The 27,897-nt window shown below is 35.8% G+C and overlaps 2 protein-coding genes and 1 long non-coding RNA gene across 9 annotated transcripts; 2 read left to right on the forward strand and 1 right to left on the reverse strand.

Moving 5' to 3' along the window:
• The first annotated feature begins 576 nt into the window (after positions 1–576).
• Positions 577–3,356, forward strand: BNAA01G21670D. Its single transcript, XM_013817420.3, has 3 exons — positions 577–778; positions 1,977–2,120; positions 2,983–3,356. Exons 1-3 carry the CDS (start codon positions 691–693, stop codon positions 3,192–3,194), a joined length of 444 nt encoding a protein of 147 aa, XP_013672874.1. The 5' UTR covers positions 577–690; the 3' UTR covers positions 3,195–3,356.
• Positions 3,357–4,210: 854 nt separating this feature from the next.
• LOC106449145 lies at positions 4,211–9,157 on the reverse strand. 6 transcript variants are annotated; one of them, XR_002664520.2, is made up of 7 exons: positions 8,955–9,157; positions 8,620–8,864; positions 8,356–8,470; positions 5,760–8,276; positions 5,117–5,178; positions 4,951–5,043; positions 4,332–4,614 (listed from the first exon to the last, which is right to left on the reverse strand). It is a non-coding gene; the product is annotated as an uncharacterized LOC106449145 (long non-coding RNA). The 6 variants fall into 6 exon arrangements; XR_002664518.2 differs by having other exon boundaries at positions 8,620–8,880; positions 8,955–9,144; XR_007314623.1 differs by having other exon boundaries at positions 4,211–4,614; positions 5,760–8,470; positions 8,736–8,864.
• Positions 9,158–13,720: 4,563 nt separating this feature from the next.
• On the forward strand, positions 13,721–27,127 carry LOC106449178 (BEACH domain-containing protein B). 2 transcript variants are annotated; one of them, XM_013890976.3, is made up of 28 exons: positions 13,721–13,917; positions 14,050–14,502; positions 14,609–14,767; positions 14,852–15,001; positions 15,430–15,585; positions 15,697–15,738; positions 15,828–16,172; positions 16,511–16,684; positions 16,779–16,939; positions 17,124–17,442; positions 17,546–17,972; positions 18,250–18,580; positions 18,707–18,895; positions 19,655–19,916; positions 20,046–20,237; positions 20,316–20,534; positions 20,617–20,793; positions 21,216–21,331; positions 21,740–23,105; positions 23,186–23,491; positions 23,574–24,026; positions 24,112–24,158; positions 24,243–24,336; positions 24,435–24,641; positions 24,991–25,116; positions 25,255–25,626; positions 25,708–25,939; positions 26,193–27,127. In XM_013890976.3, the coding sequence occupies exons 1-28, from the start codon at positions 13,888–13,890 to the stop codon at positions 26,873–26,875; spliced, it is 7,788 nt and encodes a 2,595-aa protein (XP_013746430.2). In that variant the 5' UTR covers positions 13,721–13,887; the 3' UTR covers positions 26,876–27,127. The 2 variants fall into 2 exon arrangements, with proteins under 2 accessions (XP_013746430.2, XP_013746436.2); XM_013890982.3 differs by lacking the exons at positions 13,721–13,917; positions 14,050–14,502; positions 14,609–14,767 and having other exon boundaries at positions 14,981–15,001; positions 15,833–16,172.
• The last annotated feature ends 770 nt before the right edge of the window (positions 27,128–27,897 follow it).

Genomic DNA, 27,897 nt, shown 5'->3' on the forward strand with positions numbered 1-27,897 from the left:
ATCGAGTTCGAGTGCGGCTTCGGATATCGGTAAAGTGTCCACCTCTAAGCCATTAAATGGAAGAAAACAAAGACATGGTCTTGGACACTTTGGCCTTTAAAAATGAATTTATGTTCTAAACAAAATATAAGAACAAGATTGGTCTAATAATGTGGCTAGTTAACAAGGAGCTTAATAAAAGGTTAGTAGAATAGAGGTAAGAAAGAAGCGTTGTTATCAATATCTAATTGGTGATAAACGAACTAAACAGTAATCTTTAACAAGCAAACAAAACGACTGAATAGTATATAACTAGTTTAAGTGAAAGAAATATGACATATAAAAAAAACAAAATACATACTTTTTAATTAAACTAAGGGTTAAGTCATTTCACTATAAACATACATGAATTCTTCAAAGGACACAAAGTCAACATAACCCATATTGTAAGTTACAGTTGACCAACAATATAAGTTAATCCAAGTCAAGCGTGTTGAGCACGATTAATCACTGTTTTGATGATAGCAACGGTCAACTATTTATCTTCTTGACTTGAAGAAACTTTGGAACCATTGGATCCATCTGCATCTTATATAAATAACTCATGTGAAGAGCTTAATATCACACTTCCTTCCACTTCAAAACATCACAAAAGTATTAAAGAAACACTTAAAAACAGAAGAAAGAAAGAAAAAAACAACAGAAGAAGAAATGGGTTTAAAAATGAAAGAGAGATCAAGAAAAGGAGGTTTTGTTGCGATATTGGTTCTAGTCTTTTGTTGCTTCTTCGAGAATATGAGTAAGTTTCCTCTCCTTCAAGATATAAATATATAATTGTTTAATTAAATTTATCTTGTATTTAAAAAGTTGTACTATATCTGAAAAATTCATAAATTAAATATATAGAATCAGAAAATACTATTTACAATTTAATGATCACATCTGTTATTTTAATTGCTAAGGTGATATCACTTATAGGGTGTTATGTTATTTAGATATGACATATCCTGCACATAACGAAATATTTTCTATATCAAACTGTCTCATACGAAATAAGAGTTGTCTCCGAATTAAAGGGCCGGTCCTGGGCTAAAGTCCATAAATCATGAGCTTTAGGCGCCACAGAAAATGATTCGTTTAGGGGCACCAGATTCTTAGAAATCTTCTTTAGTCTAGTGGCCGGTCAATATATTATTTTGACTTACCGCCAACAGTTCGAATCCTGCGTCCTTTTTTTTCCCCTTGATAATAATAATATTTTTCCTTTTCTGATAATAATTAAAGATACAGAGGATTTCATTATATGTTCCAACGACCGTAGTTTTGTTTATTAGACGTTTTACTTTATTAGAAGACAATTTATCTTCTTTCCAGTTTTTTTTTTCTGTTGACAAGCAATAAACAATGAATTTGAATTATAAATTGTGGATATTCCATGTTTAATCGTGATTGACTTTAGTAGGACTGCTGCATCTCCTATAATTTTTTTAATTCATTCTTTTTTTTTTAAGTTCTTGTAAATTTTTTAGAAACTTTTGGAATTCAAATATAAAAAGAAAAACACATAGGTGAGCTCCAAATAACGTTTTTAATAGATTTAAGTTTTAATAATATTTAGCACTGTACTATTTTTTTCTTTTTATAATATTGTACTATTTTGATTACGTACAAAATATATTATAATATTTATAATAGAATAGCATATACAATTTAATCTATTTGGTACTTTTTGTTGCATCCGTACAATGTTGATAACAATAATAACAGTATATATTGTTAAAAAAAGAGGCAGTATTTTGTTTTATCCTCTTTAAGCGCCCAGACGAATCCGGACTGGCACTGATTAAATATTATATTCATCTTTACCAAAAACAAATTATATTCATCGTTTTGTTTTGTTATGTTCCAAAAAGGAAAACAAATCATTGTTTTGTTTTAAAAACTTATTGTTAGATATATTCTACCTTTTTTAATTATAATTCATCGTTTTGTATCAGCCGGGATCTCGATCGCTGTTTCACCTTATGAACCAGTTACAAGTTATATTTCGGGAAGGTTCTTTGTTCTCCACAACAAATATGAGATGCTGAAATCGTTGCCATCTTATAATGAGTACCACATAAGACTCAACCTAGCGACAGGTTTTTTCTTCTTTAAAGTATTTCTGACTTGTTCTTTCTACTAATGAATAGTACGGGACCTTTTTGCCCAAAAAAGAATAGTATGTTTGTTATAGATCTTGAATCGCTACTCATATTTCAAATGTTATATTTTTCTTTAAGAAATCACATATATAATTAATAAAAAGAACTAAAATAGATGTGTTGTCCAAAAAAAAAGAACTAAAATAGACGTACCTAACCAGGGATGAATCTAGACATAAAATTTACTAGGTGCATCAAGTTTATAAAATAAATTAGTGGGTGCAATAAAGAGAGTTTTTTTTTATCTTATCTAATATTTTCTATCATTTTACCTTACAAAATAAACAAAAATTGAAAAAATAGGGGGTGCACATGCACCCAGTGTGCTGGCTGTGGCTTCGCCCCTGTACCTAACATGGAATTTTTAGTATTTTTGTACTAAAATGACAAATTATTTGCCACTCAAGCATAACATTTAAAGAAAAATATTTGTTATTGAGCTTATACTATTGAAAATGTTTAAATAATGCATATCGAGAAATTTAATATTATTGAAAATGTTTAAATAATGCACATCGAGAAATTTATTGTGCTTTTAAAATGTTTTGATGGATTTTTATAAGTTATCTAAATTACATAATTTTAGAGTATTTTTAACTGAAATCGTTGCAATTTCCTCGATATAATCTAATTATTAAAAATCAAATCCTTCCAAATTCTTCTAAATACTATACTAGAATATCTTTCTAATAATAAATTTGTATTAAAAACTTTTTTACATCAAAAAATTAATTTTCTGGTTTTTGCATATCATCTTCTTAGTTATTCTAACTCAGAGTTTACATTGGGATGCATGCAGTTCAAGTTTGGCAAACGATAAGAAGCAGGTGTAGAGATGGTTTCATCACTTTGAGCATCAAATCAGTGCATTTTTTCATCTCAAAGCTTATGCAATATAGATATTCAATATCACTTGTAACTCCAGTCTATCACTCTTGGACGTCTCGAATTATTTTCTGGGTTACATTAACACGATCAGTCTCGTCAATGTCTAACGACACCGCTTTATGATTTTTTTTAATCTTCACACAAGGTGTGGTTGTTTTATATGTACGCAAACATGTAAGTGACATTTGGATATATAAAGATATAGAAGACCTACATGGTTGATAAAATAATATTTTGTCAACCAATTGCAAAAAAGTTTAATATATTATTAAGTATGTTATTTTATTTTGTCAATAACCCATACAGTGAGATCAAGTTTAAGCCGATAGAAAAGTTGTTCGAATAACCAGCTTTAGTCTACTCGGTCTACTACATGGGAGAAACGCCTTGGTTCCTAGCCTCATTTACAAAAGAATCTGCATGAACATTAATTATGTTCCTCAGAATATGGATATCTAGTGGTAGTAGCGCCGGGTTCATATATTTTTATTAAATAAATTTACAATTTATTTTATGATTTTAGCAAAGAATATATGTTCAGAAATATAAAGATGAAAATATGTTGGAAAAGTGATTTTTTTTTCGATCCAATAATGATTAGCGGCCAAAGTGTATTTTTTTTTAAGTTGTTTAGATCAAAGTGGAATAATATAAGTGGTTGTGATCGATTTTAATAAAAGTAAAATAAAAAAACTGATAGTCTTAACAAAATTAATTTAATTAAAATTTAAACTTAAAATAAAAATTGATGTTAAGGAAAAATGTATATACTTTCCAATTGATTTCAATGGTATGATGTAATGGGAAGTTTTAAAAGCCAATAGTTTGGAATTTAATTCATTACATGTGACTATATGTACAAACACATTTAAAAAAAAACTTGATAGAAATACAAATGCAGGCAATACTTGCTTCACCATTTAATTATAATCCAAAGAATTTAATCATAATCCAACTGAGTTTCTATCATATTTTATAATAATTAAAGGAATTCTCCCACAAAAATTTTTATTTTAAAAAGTTCAGAAAATTTATATATTTTAGGAGCTAAAAGAAAGAATCTGGAGTGTGATATTACAGCCTTAGTTATATATCAGCGTTTTGTAATCGTGAACTACTGTTCTCTTGGAAAAACCAAATGGCACAACCATGATATTACAGCCTTAGTTATATATCAGTGTTTTGTAGTCATGAACTATTGTTCTCTTGGAAAAACCAAATGGCACAACCATGATATGTTATCTATAGAACACATACGTATAGATTGCTATGAATTTTTTCAGACCATCCATCCACGGAAGAACCCGTTAATAATATTATGTGATGTTGCAGAGTTGCTTGCATTTGTCATACAAATGATTGTAATGATCTTTCCATAAAAACAAACAAACGTCCCATGTAAAGGCCTGAAGAAACCTGCTTCTTAACTCGGAATGTTTGCTTGATAAGAGCTCATCCCTTGTTGTTGCTGTTGTTGATGATGTTCTGCGGAAGAAGAAGCTCCCCATAGTGATTGATTAAGGGCTGCATCACTTTCCTCCAACTGAGATTTATAGAGAGAGAAAGACAGCAATGTTTTAAAAAATCTCAAATGAATTCAATTTCTTGGGCTATAAGATTTTGATGCACTATCTTTCTCTTAAGATCTATGTTGGCTTCCAATATCATTTTCTCCTGTGAATAAATCAATATGAGAGTGTTGTATTGAGATTATTGAACAATGTAAGGTTTTTTATGTATCTTTATTTTGAGGTCAGATAGTTGATCAAGCATCGACCAAGCATGCCAATGAGAAAACAAATCCAAGATTTGGTACTGTTTTAAATTCTCTTTGGACCAAATCAAATATAAGCTTGTGATTTCTTGAGATTGTGTATACCTTTGTGGATCATTTTTGCCTTAGTGATGTATCTACTTAAAGTTCTAGCTGCTCAAGCTCATCCACTCCCATACCGGGTCACCTAGCAAATGCCTAAAGACAGAAGAATTAAGTAGCTTGAGATTTGGAGTAAGCATTTACTTTAAGATGTGTAATGAATCAGTACCGTTCTGAATGTTGTAGGATTTCAACTCTTGATTTGAGCTTCAAGTAGTCCTGGTACTTCTCCTGTCATTTAAGAGGAAATAAATTAAGAATAATTTTAACGTCGAGGATAGTCCTTGACAATTCATATATATATATATAGAGAGAGAAGATATAGAGAAAAAGACTAGGATAGCACCAAACCAAGTTTTTGTTCCCAAAGTAGCACTCAAGGCTCAAAGTCACAAAAATAGGTTTCATTAAAGAGGTAAATATACACTTATACCCTTTGGGTTAATTAATCCAAACCTTAAGGTTTAGAGTTAAGGGAGTGGGGTTTTGGAATTAGGGTTTTGGAATTAGGGTTTAAAATTTTATAAAAAATAAATACTAAAATAAAAAATAAAAATTTATAAAACAGTTTCAAAAATTATTTTTAAACTATAAAAAGAAAATTTGAAAAAAAAATAAAAAAAAAATTCAAAATTTTTTTTTTTAAAAAGAATTATAAAAATTTCGAATCTGAAAACATATAATCTGAAACTATAAATTTTTATTTTTATTTTTATTTTTATTTATTTTTATTTTTATTTTTTTTTATTTTTATTTTTATTTATTTTTATTTGTTTATTTAATTTAAACCAAGGATATTAGGGACATTTTACCCTTCAACGAATGTCATTTTTGTGACTTTCTCCTTCTAGTGCTCTTTTTGAGAAATAAACTTCAAAAGGTGCTATTATTGACAATTGCCCGAAGATATACAAGCAAGTCTTTAGCTGATCTGTTTGGATCCATGATTGTTAGAATATAGTTTACTTTCCAATCTATTATATAATGAGGGAGTTTCTCTCCTCCTGAGGCGACACGTCAGCGGTCTGTGGGTCCCACTTCTTAAAAGTGTGAAAAAATGTCAAATATGTGGCTCGAACCCGGGTTATTGAGATATAAACACCCACAACTATACCATTGCACTAAAGGATACTTTGTACATTGATGGTCGAAACTAATATATATTATAAAGGTTGGAAACTAATATAACATTATGGATCCCCACCTCTTTTTTTTTAATTGATGGGTAACGAATGGACTTCGACAAAAAGTGGGCTTTGGGCTTATTGATTTTCTGTTTATTAGACTTTGTATCTGCCCAAAGTGGTGATACGGACAAAGCTAAGAAGATTAGGGAAGCCGCCATCTTCACCATCTCCTTCGTCGCTTGCGATTCCCCTTTCGGAAATCAGCTATTATTGTCGATCTTTAAGGCTCTACGCACGTTTTGTGCCTACCAAACGCTTAGTTTCTCCTCTAACGCCTTCAGAGCTCTCATATATATAGAATCGCTCGAGGTAAAAGCTTCATCTTGTCTCGAACTTTTCTTTTTCAGTTTTCCGATCGCTTTACTTTCTCACATCCGTCACGAAAATGACTTATCCAACTGCTCCAGCCGCTTCAGCCGCCGTTCCCTACTCCACCCTCAACTCTCTCCGCCTTGGAAGGTCCACTCAATCCATTGTTGGTCGGCTCATCCGATTCTAGGATTCCAGGAACATTAACAAGAATGGAGAGTTTATGGGCATCACCATTCTCCTCCTCGATGAACTGGTGATGATTGTTTCTAACTTATTTTTTATCACTTTAACTCTGCTTTGCTTAATCTTTGTTCATATATGAAACGTGTCTTCATCTTTTTGTTTTGGTTTTGTCTATGGATTTTTTTATGAACAACTAATGATTTTTCTCTGTTTTTCTTACATGATTCTGTGATCTACGGTTTCATCCCTGCAATCTCCAAACAAAACAGAAAAACTGAATGAATTATGTTTTTAGCAACCGAATCTAAAAGAAATAAAAGACATCTTACTTAACAAATTAAAACCTTTTCTTTTACAGATTTCAACGACGACGAAGCACCCGAGGACCAACGACAATGGAATGATGCGGACGAAGCCTAACTGATGTAAGTAAACTCCTCTTTAATAACGCATCACACTATTATCGCTCCCCAATCTCACAAACTTAAGCTCTAATCATGCCAGAGATCCCACAGGTGATGCTGTCCCGACGACGGAGAAACAAAAAAAGAAAGATAACCTAACGTTTTTTTTTTTTCAGTTTTTAAGTTCAAGTCATGTTTTAGACATAGAGCCCAACATAATTTGAGCCCAAACATTTTAAAACCACAATTACTTTTTAATAATGTAAAAACGTCAACCGTCGTTTATATTTTGTTAAACTATTTTAATCTTTATGTTTTGTTAAACTATTTCACACAGGGGGCAGATCTCCTTAGAAGGGGAGTCACTCGCCACGATGCTTCCAGTTTCACCATTCTTGAAACTCTTATGAACCACAAAGACAATATAAGAGCTCTGTTTAAATCCAACGGCTGAATTTTATCACAGACCACCGCTAAGCTTGAAGAGGGAAGAGAAGTGGAGTGCTGCGTTTTGGAAGTTGGTTACTTGGAGTTTACAAGATGAAGATGGAACCCGTGACGAGGAAGACGAGGAGAAGTGTTACTTAGAATATCCTAACGTTGAGGATGTAGACAATGTGTGATCTTAGCGATGAAGATTAGTGTAGCTTTAATATATGCTACTACGGTCCTTGAGCTCCCTAACAAGTACTAGCAAATAATGTGTATTTTGAAAAAATAAAATAATTTTGTAATGCAAGTAGTTTGAAACTTTGAGTATTTATTCAAACAACGGATATATACAGAGTTGATAACTTGATATGGACCCCCAAATAAGTTGGTGTTGCGCTGTCACAATATCTATCTTTTTAATTTCATATACATGACGTAAGCTTCTTCATCTTCTTCTCTTTCTCTTTCCGTTGTTCCACGCTCTCTGTTTCATGTTTAGGCCCTTTTTACATTCTCTATATTTTACCTTAATTATACTTTTTGAATTTTCCTTCTGTTTTGGGAGATGTCTCTAACTTGAGTTAATCGTCAAAAGCTAAGATCAATTTTGTTGTCTTACTTCCGATAAATTTTATTCTTTAATTTGCACAAATCGTAAACAACACCAACATCCCGTAAATCATACCACCCCACTGATAACTAAAGTAACCAGCCCCGCGCTTGCGCGGGGTCTCAGCACCTAGTTTATTTCAATGGTTTACTGCTTTTGTGGACTGCTTGCCATATGCTCTGTATCAACACTTCTTGTCACCTATTAAACAAAAAGCTCAGAAATTAGCTATATAAATGTCTGCGAATATTTATAACTGAACTCAAGTTCCAGTTCTAACACGTCTTTTGTTATCTGTCCATCAGCGATTATGAGAAGAACATGGTACCGGCCTCCACTTTCTTCCACAATCGTCATGGCTCTTTCGATGATGCGTGCAAAAGATGTCAGACCTGCTACAAAGCCAGGAAAAAAAATCAAGAAAGAGTACTTCTCATGTGTTATCATCAAACTCTCCAATCATATAAGACCAATGAGTATCATCAAATGCTGAAGCATAGCTGCATATATATATATATATATATATATATATATGGAAAAATACCAGAGATAGGACTTCAATTGGTTTCACATGCTGCACAGTACCATTGGATCCAAGTCGAACTATTGGAGATCTACAACATAATTTGGATAATTTTTTGAGAAGACAAGTATTCTTACGCAAGAGTCGCGACTTTCACAAATGGTGGAAACAATATCATTGATTCAATCTAATGCATCTTCGGTCAGATTTTCATGAACTCAGAAATCTGATTCCATCCTCTTCTTCACATGGCTTGTCCGGTAAACCTAAAATCGCATCAATCTCAAGGAAATCCAGGAGTAAGTTATTTATGTCTGAAATCAAACAGAACCCAGAGAGAAAGAAATAAGCAATACCTGTAGATCTTCCAACCATGGCTTTAAAACAGAAATCATCAAAGGCAAGCCCTTCCAATCATGGAAGCTGAAGATGTTTCCAAAGAGGATTGTGGGAAAGGTAAGTTTTTATGAGATTCGCGAAGACTTAAGAGAATCATCAATAGATGGAAAGATTAGTGGTAAATCTGAAACCAAAAAAAAATCTGAAACGTCGAAGAGGCGTCTTAAGAGACAATGTGATCAGGAAAGCCCATGGACCTGTTTGTAAAACAGTAAAAACCCAGTAAATTTTTGAGAAACAAAATCTGGCCCATTAAACAAATTTACCGAGACAACAATCATAAAACACGTTAAACGAATAAAAAAAAGTATGCCACGTGTCCTCATTTGCCCTTTATTCCATGCTCATGTGGCAGCAGGATGTGAGAGAAAACTCTCCTTTATATATATATATATATAAAGAGAAAATCCTGTTTTATTATTATAGATATATATATATATATATAGATAGATAGACTTTATATATATAGATAACTTTTTTTTTTTTGGTAAAAATGTTAAGATATTATTACCAACTTTTTGTTTTTGACAGAAGCACAAAATTAACAAGAAACAAAAAAGAAAAGAAAAATCTAAACATAAATTCGATCTGGTTACAACAGGTAAGGCAAACACAACAACTACCACCGCAGTCCCAAGGCTCAACCAAGTTCGCACCATCCACTTGCCGCAAAAAGATAAACCAAGTTCAACTGAGAGTCGGAACCCGGTAATTCTGGCCTCCCCGATAATCCGCTCTTAAAAATAATGGCCCACTTGCAAACAGCTCGCCGAGAGCTTCAAAGCACCTGCCCATACGAACAAACAGCAACAGCAGCAGCCACACACACCCGTATAACCAAACTAAGCATTTATTGGGGGGAGAGACAGACGAGCCCGCTGCCAAAGCTCAGAAACTATCCTAGGTAGACAGAACCGTCAATGAGACGCGGATGCAGTCTCACGGTTCACGACATGCTGCCACAAGAACCTACCTCACTCGGTTGACAACTCTGAGAAATAGAACTCCTTTCACGCCTCCACTGCTGAGAACCAGCCGCAGAATCCACAAAGAACATGAACAACTTGGCTACCAGAGCCACCACAACCACCATAATAACCAAGAAACGAGATACTAATCCCACGCCGGAGCGACAGACCACAGCAGGCTACACCAAAGCAACGCCACAACAGATCCAAGGAGAACATACCTTATCTGAACTCTACGCACCGTCACGCGCTCAGGTCAGACCCTAGCTCGACCAAAAACTGAAACCCCGTTCCGGCGAATGAAGCAAGCGAGAGATTGGGTTGACGCCGATCCAATCCCACTCCTTTCCACCACTTTGGTACTGCCGACTCACCGGAGGAAGCTGCAGCGACGAACCAGACAGCACCGACCTCCCACAAAACCGCCCCCACGATAATACTGAAACTTTCAAAGCTGATATGCTAAAAACAAATATAAGCTAGCTCTAAAGTAAATACCGGTCAGTCAACCGGGTTGCCGATCATGTCTACCAAATAGTCCAAATTACCACAGTTAATCTTAAAACGAACCACGAGGATCTGTAGCTCTCTTAGACATGATAACAGTCCATCCATTTCCGCATGTAAATCCAAGAGGAAACTTTTTTCAATCTATTGGACACTTTGTGTTAATCTAGAAATAATGTATATAAACCAAGTGCAAAGACTTACTTCGAACAAGTATACCTGATTTGCGTGTTTAAACCATACCCATTTGTACCATTTAGTTCTCAGCTTTTCATCTCTCAGAAGTTCCCAAGTCCGTTTTGAATCCAACTTCCTTGAAAATTTGTTTGATGCATTGTTTCATAGGACCACATCCTCGACTTGTTCCATACATTTCAACTTCTCAATCTCTGTTTCATTTAGGGTTGTTGACATGTGTTTTGCTGATGTAGGCGTCTCACACCATGCCAACCGTTCTGTGAACAGACATACACATATCAATATAATCCTCTAGGACTTGTTATCTCATGCAGTCTTCCCATATATGACTAGTGATCAAAATATAAGAAAGAATTATATTTTGACCCGCGCTTAAGAAGCGCGGGTTTGAGGTTTTTAATCTTTAATAAATTTTAAATCTAGTATAATTTTTTTTGTTTCACATTATAACTATTGATTTTAATGTTTTTATTATTCATTATTTTTTATAGTGTGAGATTTTTTGAAATAGATTTAAAGATGATATGTATGTTTTTAGTAGTAAAAATATTCATTATTAAAAATATATATTTTAATTATTGAACTGTATTAACTAATGTTTTGAAAATCTGATCGGACCGTATGATCGAACCAGTCGGATCCTGACTCGCTCTTCTAACTGGTTCTGAGTTGTGCTAAAAATCGATTCGAGTTAAATCGGACCTAGTTCAATATTACAACCCAGTTTTTGCAAATTCAAGTTAAAAAAATTGCAATTTTAATAAGATTTCATCAAAATTTAATATTGTTTTCTGCTACATATATAAATAAATTAGTTTTAATTTTTGATTTTTTCATTTTAATTTTCCATTTCAGTTTTAAAATATAACATTGATATCAAAATTAATCTATAGTTATACTTACATATATATAGTTACTTAATTTAAAATTAAGCGGTTAAACCGGTCCGACCATTGATCCAGGTGCAATGTTGAATCAGTGTCCCGTTCGGTTTTCAAAACATTGTCATTAACCACAAGCTATCAATTTTAAATTAAAAATGAATTTTCCTCGCATATATTTATATCATAGTTACAACTATCAATTTACATTATTATAAAACCAATTATTTTAATTATTGATATAGTTTTCAATTTCAGATATTAAATTTGTGATAACATTTCATAAAAAGAGTCAAGAAATACATGAATAACATATCACTTAAAAAGTGCAATGAATATTGTTAAGTTTGTAATACAAAGGTATGCATCATATGTTCGATAATCTATATGTAGGGTCCAAAAATATGTACATTAATATTGATCCGTTTGTTATGACTATTTCCTTAAGTTATTTTCTGTATTAAGAAAATAATAATAAAATCTTTACGTAAAATATCGTTGTTAGTTACAATATCTCTTTTTGTACATTAAGAAAATTATGAGTTGATGTATGGAATATTACTTTGGCTTAAAAATAGGCTGAATTATGTGGTGTTAGTCTAACTAATAGGTCCAAACAACATTGTGAATATGAAGTCGATAGAAATATTATGTAGTTTCTCTGAATTACATGAGTTTTGTCCACATCCTTGATCCTCTACTTGAATTCTATAATCCATTTAATCCATAAAACTGATTGAGAGGAGATGAGTCTCCAAATATACTTTGTTTGGTTTGTTTACCAATTTTATCTCAAGGCCTCTGCCAAATTTTGGAACACATAGATCTATACATACTATTTTGTCATTCCTTGGGTTTAGCTCCAAATCCAACCATAAGAAAATAGACCAGAGTTTGTTTATCTCATCCACACAACTATTGAGAAGTCTATAAGCTGAAATTCATTAATCCAATATGCTGGTGATTAATGAGTTTAGAAGTTGAAGTCTCCTGCATATGAGAGGAATTGATTTGTCAAAAAACCCATGTTAGATCAAATTATTTATGTCAAAGGAATGTAGCTTGCTTTAGATATCTTCTTCCCATCAGCAAATATTATTAGATTATTGGCAAATCACAAATGGGTCAGTTGAATTTGCTTACACTAAGGGTGGAATCTTATTCTTCTTTCTGCTGGCGCTGCTTATTGATCAGTCTAGAGAACAAATTCAACATATTACAAATAAATATGGTGAAAGCAAACATTCCTCTGACTCTGAAGTTAATTTACCCTTTACTACTACCGAAAATGAAGTCATTGATATGAAAAGATTGATCCAATATATAACCTCAACCTAAAATTCAGAGTTGATAATGTGTTTAACATGAAAATTAATTGGACCGTCGAATGCTTTAGACATATCGATCTTCATGACGCATTGTGAGGAAACATTTCTTTGTGGAAATCCTTCGCAAGCTCCTTATACAAAATTTGTCAAATGAACCTTCGCAACAACATCTTTAGGAAATTTGGAGAATTGCCAAGATTTCCGAGATAACTTTGTAACTCACATTGCACATAAATATAATACAATGATATTTCTTCTCTTATTCGTTGTCTATCTTCAGAATTATAAACAATATTGTTGAATTTCATATATTTGGAAAAAGCCTTTTAGAACTAAATCACATTCGCAAAATTTTTTCTATGATTGACCAAGCAGCCTTACAAATCCACATCATGTCATGTGGACTTATTACTTGGCATCGCAAATTGAGTTTTTAAATTTCTTCCTTTGTTAAGCGGTCTGTGTCGAGACGATAAAAATAAAAGATCTTATAGCTCGTACTGATATACCTCAGAAATCTTTTCGTCTCTCTGTATTACAAAAACTTCTTAGCCGTGTTTGCTTAAATATCCTCTCCACCTTTCTGTAGAAGCTTTGCATTTCTTGAATTACATTTTTTTATTGTGTGAGCTTCTAGTAGCTTATAAAAAAAGATTACTTCAGTCTCTTACTTAAACCAATGAAATTTGGACGGTTTGGGTAGAAAACCTTCCTCAAGAAAATGGGGTTAAATTGAGATACATATAATAGATGGAGAAAATTACATAAACATTTAGTAAAAGGAAGGACCTGCTTTTGTAAATTCTACACACTCTTTTTCTTTCCAGAATTTGGGGGTAAATGCTTCATTAGACTTGAAGAAGGGTTTATTCTTCTCTCCTTGGCACCGATCCAAGAAGAAGGGTTATGTGAGAGCTTCGGATAATTTCTCGTTGGATCGAACCGTACGTAGGCTATATAGATCTCACATCAAATCATTGACACGAAACCGATTTTGCGCCCGCCCTAATGGAATCGCCTGCAAGTGCGTCTCATTCGGTACGCATTTCAATTTCTCCGATGCTTCTTGTTGTTGATTGCTTGAGAATCGATAAGAATGTGGGTTTAGTTGGAGTATTGTGTGAAAGTTCTCTTTGATGAAGTAATATTTTTGTTGTGTTGTGATTGCAGCCGAGTGTATCTGTTCTCTTAGATGCTCTTGAGCAGTCTGTATCTACGCCCAGTATTGCAAATGGTCTTTCACAGCGTCTGTTACGCTCGTTGCAGCTTTCAAATGAGAATAAACTCTCTTTCAAGGCCTTGAATGGACCCTGTCGTGTCCTCAGGTTGGCTTGCACTCAAGCCAGGGAAAGTAGGAAGTCTCTGTGTGTTGACCCTTTACTAGAAAGTAGTGACGACAGTGGAGTTCTAGTTGATTCACCTCATAACAAGTCTCATTCAGAGGATTGTTCGTTTGAATGCGTGGAAACATGCATTGGGATTTTCTCAGAGTTTTTCTCGTCAACTGATGATGCAAAAGTATATGTTTTGCGGAGCTCTGTTTGTGTTGATTGCCTTTTTGAGCTCTTTTGGGAGAAGGCCGTTAGGAACAATGTGATGAAGCACATTATTCATCTCATGAAGGTAGTATTTCTTTTCAAACTACTACTTGTAAGTCTTTACTATACTTCTATTGATCTTTTAGCCTCTTAAGAAGCATAAACAAAGATTTTCTTACCCAAATTTTCAGATCACGCCTCTGTGCGACGAAGACAAAACAGCAAAATTACAAGTGTGTTCCAAATATCTAGAAACATTCACTCAAGTGAAGGAAAGAGAAAATGATTTTGTTGACTTATCTGTTGATCTACTAGCCGGTATGAGGGACTTGATTAAAACTGACTCGAGGGTATGACCCTAAGTTTCTTACTTAGTGCTTGTAACTTTTGTTGGACATCATCTTTATTTTGTCTTCTATTGTTTCTCCCTTCAGTATTACCAAGCCCTATTTCGTGACGGGGAGTGTTTCTTACACATCGTGTCTCTGTTAAATGGTAATTTCGATGAAGCAAATGGAGAGAAGTTGGTGTTAAATGTCCTCCAAACTCTAACTTCTCTGCTTGCAAATAACGACTCCTCAAAGGTGACTCGTCTGCTCTTTTTCTTTTCACTACAATAAGGGTCACTTAAAAAACGCTTCTTCACTTATCACCTTAGGATGCGAAAAATAACATGGGTTGATTTTTCTAGCATATTTAGCAACATTAAAATGTTTATTCTGTAAGACTTCCTCATTTTCATGTTAGCAAATTACAAACATCGGACCTCTTTGTAGATAAGGCTTTTCTCTGGATGACATGTGAATTTAGCTTAACTTGATTTGGGACTCGAGTAGTGGTGAAAGAAATCCAAGAAAACTTGGATCTAAACTAGTAATATAGTAGAACAAAAGACCAGATGGGTATTCTACCGTTTAGGAAATCTTTCCGAGTTAAGTTGGACCCAGAGATTACTTGCAGTCTTGCACTAGTATAATTTGTTTTTGGCACTGCTTCCTGTTGTTGCCTTCAGTTTGCTTTCAAAGCCCTTGCTGGCAAGGGTTATCAGACACTGCAAAGCTTATTGTTGGATTTCTTCCAATGGCAACCTACCCAAAGACTCCTAGATGCTCTACTTGACATGCTTGTTGATGGCAAATTTGATGATAAAGGCAGTGCTCTTATAAAGGTGATGATGCAGTTATTATTACTTTGCTACTTAAATGGTCTCTTTTTAATTCACTCCTAATTAATGGCGGCTAACTCTACTGCCCTGTTTCCAATTTTTTTCCCTATTCAGAATGAAGATGTTATCATACTTTACTTAAATGTACTTCAGAAGGTTGGTGCTATTCATGTTACTTGGATTTTTCTTCTCCTAAATTCTGGTTGTGGGATATATCTTTACTGTGGATGTTTATAATTTGGCAGAGCAGCGAGTCTTTGCAGTGTTATGGGCTAAATTTGTTTCAACAACTCCTTAGGGATTCCATATCAAATCGTGCTTCATGTGTTCGGGCAGGAATGCTCAACCTTCTTCTCGATTGGTTCTCTCTGGAAGATGCTGAGAGTGTTATCTTGAAAATAACACAGCTAACTCGGACAATTGGTGGCCACAGTATTTCTGGGAAGGATATTCGTAAGATCTTTGCCCTTCTCCGGAGTGAAAGAGTGGGTAACCAACAGAAATACCGCTCACTGTTATTGGCTTGTTTGTTGTCAATGCTGAATGAGAAAGGACCAACAGGCTTTTTTGACATGAATGGGGTTGATTCTGTAAGTGCTTTTCCCTCTGCGAAAATTTATATGCATAAAATCTGCGTGTTTTCGGTACTGCTACAATTTATTTTAGCTTTTCTCGGTGAAATCAGTTTTCAGTGTTTAGTGAACGGTGCTATAACAGTATTTGAACATACCGCAAGTTTAATTGGTTAAAGTTTAGACATCGTGGGCGCTATGTGAAGTTGAAAGATTTTGAATTTGAAACCAAGAAGTGGTGATAATCTGTCGGAATATTCATTTTTAAGTATTGCAATTTTGTTGGTGAGTAGACAAACTCTTGCTATTTCTTATTCTTACGTCTTACCGTTTTTGTAAATTATTTCCGTCTGCAGGGCATTGTGATCAAAACACCTGTTCAGTGGCCTGTGAATAAGGGGTTTTCCTTTTGCTGTTGGCTTAGGGTAGAAAGCTTTCGTGGAGATGGAAAAATGGGTATCTTCAGTTTTATGTCAAAAAATGGGAAGGGCTGCTTTGCCGCTGTTGGGAACGATGGATTGTCTTATGTTGTAAGACAAATGACATGACTTTTCTGTTTCTTTTTCTTCACTATTTCTAATTTCTTATGACTCGCCCTAATACAAGTTTCTTCTTCCTTTTCAGTCACTGAATCTGAAACGGCAATGTGTAAATGTGCACACCAATTTGGTCAGTAAGAAGTGGCATTTTATTTGTGTTTCCCACAGTATTGGAAGAGCTTTCTGGGGTGGTAGCCTCCTGAGGTGTTATGTTGATGGGGAGCTCGTGTCATCTGAAAGATGCAGGTGATTCAAGATATATATATATATATATATATATATATATATATATATATATATATATATATTTGTACCAATTTGATTAAAGGCTCGTTTTAACATCGTTAGAAATATTGACTAGTCACATTGAGTATGTTTGGGTGCTCTATTTTTATTTGTACAGTTCTTGATTTCGTCATCTTTGTTTCAGCTATCCAAAAGTTACCGATGTACTTACCAGTTGCTTCATTGGTACAAGTATCACGTTGCCACATATCCAAGATAACGAAGGCCTGGAATCCATCCGAGACGTGTTCCCATTTTTTGGCCAGATCGGTCCCATTTACTTGTTTAATGATGCCTTGTCTTCGGATCAAGTTCAGGCCATCTATTCGCTAGGACCAAGCTATATGTATGCATTCTTAGAGAATGAGATGACTGGTACCTTTTCTGATAATCCATTTCCTAGTGCTATCCTGGATGGAAAAGATGGGCTTGCACCTAAGGTTTCCTTTGGACTCAATGCACAGGTCATACACCTCTTCAAGTACTTCTTTTCTATCCAATTATGCCAATTTTAATAAGAAATTTCTATTTCCAATGTAATAAAAAACTTTCCTTCTCTACTTCTAGGCGAGTGATGGTAGGAGATTGTTTAATGTCTCTCGGGTGTCAGATCATTTACAAGATAGGCTCGTATTTGAGGCTGATATTATGGTTGGCACTCAGCTATGTTCGCGGCGCTTGCTTCAGCAGATAATTTACTGTGTCGGAGGGATATCTGTTTTTTTCCCTTTGATTACACAAACAGATAGATGTGAAAGTGAAGCACTTCAAGAGGAAGCTTCATCAATGCCTGCTCCAGAAGAGCGTATGACAGCAGAAGTTATTGAACTTATTGCTTCGGTCTTGGATGAAAATCCAGGAAATCAGCAACAGATGCATCTTCTCTCTGGATTCCCCATACTAGGATTTTTGTTACAGTCTATTCAACCGAAGCAACTCAATCTGGAAACTCTTTCATCCTTGAAACACCTATTCAATGTTATTTCAAGCTCTGGTACGTGTTGTGAGTGCATCATTTTGATTTTCTGCAGCTAGTTTGCATCACTTCTGATACTATATATTGCAGTTGTTTTTACATGAAGTAGAAACATATTTCTAATTATGTTTGGACTTTTTCTGACATTCTAATGGCTATTCTTCACATACTGTTCTCTGAATCTTGCACCTTTAGTCAGATTCTTACCTTTTCGCTAATTCAGTATTAAAGTTGTTTATAAATCAGGGGCTGGTCAATTTTAAACTTCTTGTTATATTTTTCTATCTCTATCCAGGGTTTGCTGAGCAGCTTGTGGAGGATGCTATATCAAGCATTTTCCTTAATCCTCACATTTGGATCCGTGCAACCTATAATGTGCAGCGTGAACTTTACATGTTTCTCATTCAACAGCTGGATAATGATCCGCGACTTCTGGGAAGCCTTTGTCGACTCCCAAGAGTTATTGACATAGTATGGAACTTTTACTGGGAATCTGAGAGATACCGTTCTGCTAAAGGAAGCAAGCCTCTTTTGCAACCAGCAAGAACTGTTGCAGAAAGACCAAGTAGGGACGAAATTCATAAAATTCGTCTCCTTTTGCTGAGCCTAGGTGAAATGAGCCTAAGGCATGTCATCCACTATCAATTTTACATTTTTTCAGTCATCTATAAAATACATGATATGATAAACTTTTGAAACTATACTCAAGTCTTTGCTCTCAGTTTTATTCCGATTTTTCATCCGTATTTCAGGCAGAATATCACATCAGGGGATGTAAAAGCTTTGATAGCATTTTTTGAGACATGCCAGGATGTAGCATGCATCGAAGATGTTCTGCATATGGTTATCCGTGCAATTTCTCAAACATCAGTCCTTGCTTCTTTTCTTGAACAAGTCAATCTTATTGGTGGATGCCACATTTTCGTCAATCTTCTTCAGAGGTTAGTTTTTTTAATCCTATCCTATCGGTTGGTTAGTACATGTGATTTCAATTTCCAAATATACATGAATCTTGAAAATATGGGTGGGTCTGCTGTTTTCTGCAAGCCGTTGTTGTTTTCATGCTACCGAACTTTTAAGGGGCTTTGTTGTACATCAATGGACTGATTCAGTTGAAATATATAGTTTATTTGCAGCGATAGATGCTCCTCTGTTATGCATGTTAACAGATTGTAAAACTGACAAGAACCTCAATCATTTGATAGAGCAAAGGCTCAAACATCATCTGTTCATGTTTCTGTTTTGTTTTAAAACACGTACTTGCTACCCGTCAAAGTATTGTTGAAAATATGGGGGCTGGTGAATTTAAGTGTAGACAACTGTAAGCCCTAAAACCCTTTCATAACAAAAGATCCTCCTTGCTTTTTCTCATTCGGTAAATTTATTGAGGTGGTCTGTTCCTGCTGGAGTCTTGGATAAAGATAAATTTTTCTGTTTGCATCTGCGTCTTTCTTGTAAAGGAAACATGTGGTACTGATTTGACAGTTGCATGCCTTCTTGTAAATTAAACCAATGATATTGAGTCAATAGTTGCATAGAAAAATCAGAAGACTTTCGTAGCTAAAGCAATGTTTGTCCATGGTCTGCGCTGAGCATAACTAATAATTTTGGCTTTAGACTAGATCAGGGAGAAAATTTTCCTCTATTTATTGAGGCATACTAAATCTTGCTCATCTATCTCCACATTTGGGGTTTGGCAGGGATTACGAGCCTATAAGGTTACTCAGCTTGCAGTTCCTTGGAAGGCTTCTTTATGATGTACCTTCAGAGAAAAAAGGACCAAGGTTTTTCACTCTTCCCGTTGGAAGAGCTAAATTTCTTTCACAAGGGCATAAGAAAATTGGTGGTAGAACGCAACCAATATTTGTTGCCATGTCAGATAGACTGTTCCAATATCCTCAGACAGATAACTTGCGTGCAACCTTGTTCGATGTTCTTCTTGGTGGTGCCAGCCCCAAACAGGTATCAGTTCAAGAGTGCTAATTTTAATCAAGAGTGCTGATTTTAATCATTTTTCCTACTCAATTTTGTGTTCTACAAACTTTCTTAAGTATTTTGATGGAGATCAATGGGGGATTTTTTTCCTTTTAGGTTCTGCAGAAATACAACCAAGTTGATAAGCAGAGAAGCAAAGCAAGCAACTCTCACTTCTTTCTTCCACAAATTTTTGTTTTTATTTTTAAATTCCTGTCCGGCTGCAAGGATGGATCAGCGCGAATAAAAATAATCAGTGACATTCTGGATCTTCTTGATTCAAATCCTATGAATGTTGAAGCTTTGATGGTATATACACCAATGACTGAAAATTTCAGATATGCAAGTGTTAAAACGCCACTTTAAAATACAAAACGGTATGTGTAGGAATTTGGATGGAGTGCATGGCTATCAGCGTCCGTGACACTTGATGTGATAAAGGACTACAGATCTGAGCTGCTCAATCATGATGACTTGGCATTAAATGAGCAACACTTTGTCAGGGGTCTCTTTTGTGTCGTTCTCTGCCACTATATCTTATCTGTGAAGGGAGGCTGGCAGCAGTTGGAGGAAACTGTGAATTTCATACTCTTGCATTGTGAGCATGTAGGTTAATCAAAACTGATTTTCTTTCTTATACCTTAGAAAAAGATTGTTGTTGATCTTTGCTTATTCTATTTCGTCACAGAATGATGCACCATACCGGTCTTTTCTCCGTGACCTCTATGAAGACTTGATTCAGCGGTTGGTGGAACTCTCATCTGAAGATAATATTTTTCTTTCGCACCCATGTCGCGACAATGTGCTGTACCTCTTGCGGCTCGTTGATGAGATGCTTGTTCGTGAATTTGGCAGTAGGCTCCTGGTATGACCAACCTACTTTTGTTTTTTCATTCGTATCATGCAGTTGATTTTTGAACTAAGTGTTACTACCCCTAAATCATGTCTTGGTCGGTATTTTCACGTTCTCCCGTATTGTTAGACCAGGTTGTGCTTTAGATCTTTTGATGAATATTAGATTATCTATAGTAACGATCCTTTCATTCATTCATTACCTGTACCCGCGATGAATAATAAGCCAGGTTAGAGAAGGTATTTAGTTAAATTCAGTGACACATCTTGGATTAAATTAAGCTCACTTGAATCTCTTTAAACCCAAATAACTTCATTATTTAAGGTCAAAATTAAATTCACAAATGGTTTGATCCAGTTTTCTGTTCCTGTTAAAAGCGTATCTGTGCTTTACTTTATCTATAGGAACTTTAATGTCAAATGTATTCCTTGCAGTTTCCGGCAAATAGTGCTGATTTTTCAGAGGATTTATTACAACTTGCAAACCGTGAGGACCACAGTTTGGGTTTAGATGAGAATTTTCAACGACTGTTGACGGAAGAAACCTCTAGGTATGTTCTTTCTGGATTTCAAATGTATAAATTGGTGACAAGATATGCCTTCAATTCCTATGTTGCTAACTTTACACCCACTGAAACCAATAATAGGATACATGTAGTGGTAGCGTAACTTTTAGCCCATGATTTTGTTGTAGAGAAACATAACTGCCTTCCGATCAAAACAATAACATATTAACATGGGAGTTTGGGTAAATCAGGATAGTGATTTACTATTTAAAAGAGAGCCTATTACTTAAATTCTCTCTTCACTGCTCTTAGTAGTTTTTTTCTTCAGTTTTTAATATTTGTTTTTCATTATATGTGAAGCTGTTTTAAAAGCTTTTCAGTGACTGATCCTAGTATTTGCTCTCTTGCTTGCTATCTTTGGTGATGATGTTATTTTCCTCATTCATTTTCCAGAAACACAGAAAGTCAGCACTCTTGCACCACAATAACTGAACTAATGACCAATGAAAGATGGTGGAATCTGTATGACAATTTGTGGAGAATAATATGTGATATTAATGGAAGGGGTCCGATGAAGATGTCTCCCAAATCTTTAGCTACTGGTCCCTCTATTGGTCAAAGAGCGAGAGGATTAGTAGAGTCATTAAATGTTCCAGCTGCTGAAATGGCCGCAGTTGTTGTTTCAGGAGGAATAGGCAATGCATTAAGTGGAAAAATTAACAAAAACGTTGATAAAGCTATGCTCCTACGAAGTGAGAAATGCCCACGAATCGTGTTTAGGCTTGTCACCCTTTATCTGTGCATGTCGTCGCTGGAAAAAGCCACTAGATGTGTGCAGCAGGTGACCTCACTCTTGCCTTCCTTTTTATCTGCTGATGATGAACAAAGCAAGAGCAGATTGCATCTCTTTATTGGCTGTTTACTTTATGTAAGATCCCAATATGGAAAGCTAGATGATGGTGCTCGTTTTCATGTAATATCGCACCTGATACGTGAAACTGTAAGTTGTGGAAAGTCCATCCTGGCCACCAGTGGTATGAGTAAGGATGACAGTTCTGAATCTGGTGGAATCTTCAAAGAAGTGGGTTCTATCCAGAATCTTATCCACAAAGACCGTGTGCTTGCTGCTGTCACTGATGAAACGACATACATGAAAACATTACTATCTGATCGTACTCGTCAAGTGAAAGCCCTCGGTGAAAGGAATTATGAAGCATCATCTTTGGAATCCAACAGCAAGAAACCTTTTGATGATGAGCTGCAAAGCGGTTTAAAAACTGTTCTTACATGGGATGAAAATAGACGAGTTGCAGTGCAGTTAAGCCATGAAGAGCAACAGCAAAACGTTACTGAGAAATGGATTCACATGCTGCGATCTTTGATGGATGAAAGAGGTCCTTGGTCTGCAACTCCTTTTCCTAATAACATTGTAAATCACTGGAAACTCGATAGGACAGAAGATTCTTGGAGGCGTAGACCAAAGTTGAGAAGGAATTATCATTTTGATGAAAGGCTGTGCCATCCACCTTCTACTTCCACTTCCACTGAAAATGAGACCACAAACGTTATCAATGAAAGCAAGTCTGGTGTGATACATTTACCTGAACAGATGAAGAGATTTTTGCTGAAAGGCATTCGCAGGATAACCGATGAGGGTGGCTCAGAATCTTGTGAGAACGACAATAGTCAAAGTGAGCAAAATTTATTGGATACGTCTGCAGAAATCCAGTTCTCTGAGCTTGTGAGAAGCAGTAGTGATCTCAAGGATGTTGTACAAGAGAAAGTAGATGCCTCTTCTTTAGAAGTTGAAACCAGCGAGGTGCATATTTCACAGATTTTGAAGGAGTAGACAATACAGTGTCTATATATAACATGCTTTTCGTTTTATATTTTTCTCAGGTTTTGACATCAGTTCCTTGTGTTCTTATAACTCCCAAGAGGAAACTGGCTGGTTGTTTGGCAGTTATGAAAAATGTTTTGCATTTTTCTGGGGAGTTTTTGGTGGAAGGAACTGGTGGATCATCTGTCTTCAAGAACTTTAGCACTTCAAAGGGTGGTGATGTAACAAAACCTGACAGTAAACAGAACCTTGTTAAATGGTCTTCACCTTATGAGAGGGAGACATCCTTAGATTTAGAATCTGAAAAAAATAATCAGAAACCGCTAAAAAAGTTTAAGCGTCACAGAAGATGGAAAATAGGGAAGGTAACAAACATCAAACTAATTTGCTATTTCGTGCATCAGTGTCCGCGTATTTGATAGTGTTTTCATGTATGTCTGTTGATAGGTGAAAAGTGTTCATTGGACGAGATATTTGCTTCAATACACAGCTGTGGAAATTTTCTTCCAGGAATCGGTGCCCCCAGTTTTTCTAAATTTTGCATCGCCAAAGAATGCAAAGGAGGTCGGAATGTTAATAGTTTCTACCAGGAATGAATTTCTGTTTCCGAAGAGTGTTGCTAGGGACAGGACAGCAGTGATTTCCTTTGTTGACAGACGTGTAGCTATGGAGATGGCAGAAGCAGCCAGAGACAGATGGAGAAGGAGAGAGATTACAAACTTTGAATACTTGATGATTCTCAACACCCTTGCAGGCAGATCCTATAATGATTTGACTCAGTATCCTGTTTTCCCTTGGGTGGTGGCTGACTATTCATCTGAGACTCTTGATTTTAGTAAAGCATCTACCTTTCGTGATCTTTCTAAACCGGTTGGAGCTTTAGATTCAAGAAGATTTGAGGTTAGTATAAAGCACTGACATATATTTAGTTTCTGATGTTAATGGCATGAATTTAATAATGCAAAATGATTTGTTGCTGTAACAGGTTTTTGAGGACAGATACCACAGCTTCTCTGATCCTGATATACCTAGGTATACAGTGAAGAATGTTTTCTCTACTAAAAAGATACTTTTTCCCTTGCACCTTAGTAATTTTTGTTAATGAACTTAATGCAGTTTCTATTACGGGTCCCATTATTCAAGTATGGGAAGTGTGTTGTATTACCTTTTGAGGTTAGAGCCATTTACATCCCTTCATCGTAGTCTGCAGGTACTTGCGTCCAACTTTAACAATTAGCAGATTTCTGGAGTGTATAATGAAAAATGCTGTATACGGACATATCACATAACAGTTCTGTTTGTGGCCAGGGTGGTAAATTTGATCACGCAGATCGTCTTTTTCAAAGTATTGAGGGGACATATCGAAATTGCCTGTCAAATACAAGCGATGTAAAAGAATTGATCCCTGAGTTCTTCTACATGCCTGAATTTCTGGTGAATTCTAACTCCTACCACCTTGGAGTGAAACAAGACGGTGAACCTCTCGGAGATATTTGTCTACCTCCTTGGGCTAAGGTATGCTTCTCACACGCATTATATACAGGGTAATCTAGTGGAGCGCTGAATTAGTTTGTGGAGTTTGGTGGGACAACTGAGTATGTTGTATATATATTAAGAGTACTGTTGTGGTATGGAAAACATGTTCATGAGGTGTGTTTGGTCCTTATTGAAGAAGACCACCTATAGAACTATGATTATGTGGAGATTAGCGCGGAGTAGTAACAAACTAAACTTGAAACTTTCTTTTGGTAGTGTGGGGGCGCTAAGGATTGTATTGACAGTTTGTTTTGATTTGTTTTCTAGACATCCCGAATGTACCGTTGTTTAATCTCCTTGAGAACTTCATAGCCAATTATATATGCAGGGTTCTCCAGAAATGTTTATTGCTCGCAATAGAGAAGCCTTAGAGAGCGAGTATGTTAGCTCACATCTCCATGAATGGATTGATTTGATATTTGGACACAAACAGCGTGGCAAACCAGCTGTGGAGGTACCCCGATTAATTTTCTCAGACTAGCTTTATTTATTGCTCGGTACTGGTGGTACTTCATATTTCATAAGCTCGCGTATTTTCTGTTGTAGCCTCTTATTCGGTTCTTATTAAAAATTAAATACTCCTTAACTGCAGGCAGCAAATATCTTTTATTACCTTACATATGAAGGTGCCGTTGACGTAGAAAATATGGAAGACGAACTGCAAATATCAGCAGTTGAAGATCAGATTGCTAATTTTGGTCAAACTCCAATCCAGATCTTCCGGAAGAAACATCCGAGAAGAGGGCCGCCTATTCCAATTGCACATCCCTTGTACTTTGCTCCTGCGTCCATCAATTTGACTTCCATTCTTCCCGCTACGACTAACCCCCCATCATCAGTTCTATATGTCGGTGTTCTAGATTCAAATATAGTTCTTGTCAACCAGGGTCTCACTTTGTCAGTCAAGATTTGGTTGACAACTCAACTACATTCTGGCGGAAATTTTACTTTCTCTAGCTCTCAGGTATGTTGTCCATTATCTTTTTGGATTCCATTAATTCAATATTACATTGTACGACATTAGCTGAGGCCTCTTTTACTGCAGGATCCATACTTCGGAGTTGGTTCTGATGTTCTCTCTCCCCGCAACATTGGAAGTCCCCTTGCAGACAATGTTGAACTTGGATCACAATGCTTTGCCACAATGCAAACCCCACAGGAAAACTTTCTGGTTTCATGTGGGAACTGGGAGAACAGTTTTCATGTCATATCCTTGACTGATGGACGGGTAGTCCAGAGCATCCGACATCATAAAGACGTCGTAAGCTGTGTTGCAGGTATGCTATTTGTCCTCTGCTTCCTTTGCCTGGTTAATGATATGAGGCTCTAGGATAGGTTTTCCTTAATGTTCGAGAAAGTATTCGAATCTGGAATTATGGAAAAGAATAACAACATTATTTTGACTCGGAAAATCACTCAATCCCACAAGCTAGGTGCTTCATTCAAATATAGTTTTCGTTGGCCACGTCTAGCATTTCATTTTTTGCTAAAGCTACTCATGCCTTACTGATTATATCATTAATACTGCAGTGACTGCTGATTCAAGCATTCTTGCAACTGGTAGCTATGATACGACTGTGATGGTGTGGGACATTCTCCGCATGAAAACACCTGAAAAGAGGGTGAAAAATATGCACGCAGAAGCACTGCGGAGAGATATCGTCCTCGCGGATGCTCCTTCTCACATTCTTTGTGGTCATGACGATATAATAACATGCTTATATGTCAGCACTGATCTTGACATAGTCATCAGTGGGTCAAAAGATGGAACCTGTGTTTTCCACACATTGCGAGAAGGAAGATACATAAGATCCTTAAAACATCCTTCAGGCAGCGCAGTTTCGAAGCTTGCTGCGTCGCACCATGGACGGATTGTTCTGTACGGTGATGATGATCTTAGTCTGCACCTCTACTCCATTAACGGAAAACATCTCGCCAGCTCCGAGTCAAATGGACGCATCAATTGTCTTGAACTTAGTAAGTGTGGAGAGTTTTTGGTTACTGCCGGAGACCAAGGACAAATAGTTGTTCGGTCTATGAACACCCTTGAAGTAGTAAGAAGGTATAGCGGAGCCGGGAAAATAATCACCTCTTTGACTGTAACTCAAGAAGAGTGTTTCTTAGCAGGGACAAAAGATGGAGCCCTTCTTGTTTATTCAATCGAGAATCCTCAGCATCGGAAACCAAGCCCAATCTGGAGCATAAAATCCTGAAGCAGAACTTGATCGCACGTCAATGATATGTTCTGTGTGTAAATCTGTGTCCCATGATTCCGTTGGTTCTCGATTCGTGGCTTATCTTGTAGACCGCAGAGGGACTTTACAAACTTTTTACAGCCTTGTAAATGTGCCATATATCTCATCTTAATAGATTAAAGATGCATAGACAATAGAGAGGTGTTGATTGATGTAACAGTACCATATATGCCTTTGGTGCGTTTAAAGAGGTAATACGATTTGCATGCATGCTCGGGGATTAAAGTAAGAATCTATACCTCTTTCCCATTGCCATTGCGTTGAAAACTGTCTTTATGCAGTCTTAGAGCTAATAGTAATCACCCTAGATTTGTATGGTCTTTCATCCTTCAAACATCCGTCAATTGTTTTCGGCATTTCAAAGTCTATCATCTTATATTACAAAAACCCTCAGAAGCTTTTCAATAACATAATAAATCATCCAAATTACTAAAGATGGCAAACAGGTTTATCTGTCCTGTACCGCAGCGGGTTCTTCTTCAGGCAGATCTGGCCCGCACGGGCTGTAGTTTCGGAAATGACTAACCCAATCACGTACTGCAATACTAGTATGCCTTTGCGGACCAGCCCGCGCAACGTTCAATATACTGTTGCTATCAAATCATGATCAGTCAACAATAATTAACATAAGACAAACATTAGAACAATACAATGACATAGAACACATAGCAAACAACATAAGACAAGCACAATCACATATTACACAATGAATTATTAATACGCAAACATAACATGCAATAAGACAATGAACAAACCGAACCTGTCTCGAGAACAAGGTAATAAGGCCGACTCTTCCAATTAAAAGTAAAATTCAATCCTTTTTCTTAAATGAGTGAACATGCAATTAAAAGTAGATCTACTGAAAAGTAAAGAAAGAACATGAGATTTGTACATGATTTTGTTGCATGCAAGTAGATTAAAGAAAGAGAAGAGAGGAAGATTCTATCGGTGGAAGTTGCCATCACCTTTTCCATCGGTTC

Source organism: Brassica napus, chromosome A1, assembly GCF_020379485.1.
Source record: "Brassica napus cultivar Da-Ae chromosome A1, Da-Ae, whole genome shotgun sequence".
NCBI lineage: Eukaryota > Viridiplantae > Streptophyta > Magnoliopsida > Brassicales > Brassicaceae > Brassica > Brassica napus.

What these genes read in the sequence shown, in the direction of transcription:
- BNAA01G21670D (XM_013817420.3), top strand. Translation starts at nt 691, where the DNA reads ATGGGTTTAAAAATGAAAGAGAGATCAAGAAAAGGAGGTTTTGTTGCG. An exon ending in TTGCTTCTTCGAGAATATGA is followed by an intron (nt 779 to 1,976) that starts GTAAGTTTCCTC and finishes GTTTTGTATCAG; the next exon opens with CCGGGATCTCGATCGCTGTT. An exon ending in AAGACTCAACCTAGCGACAG is followed by an intron (nt 2,121 to 2,982) that starts GTTTTTTCTTCT and finishes GGATGCATGCAG; the next exon opens with TTCAAGTTTGGCAAACGATA.
- LOC106449178 (XM_013890976.3), top strand. Translation starts at nt 13,888, where the DNA reads ATGGAATCGCCTGCAAGTGCGTCTCATTCG. An exon ending in CCTTTGGACTCAATGCACAG is followed by an intron (nt 17,443 to 17,545) that starts GTCATACACCTC and finishes CTCTACTTCTAG; the next exon opens with GCGAGTGATGGTAGGAGATT. An exon ending in TAGATTCAAGAAGATTTGAG is followed by an intron (nt 24,027 to 24,111) that starts GTTAGTATAAAG and finishes TTGCTGTAACAG; the next exon opens with GTTTTTGAGGACAGATACCA.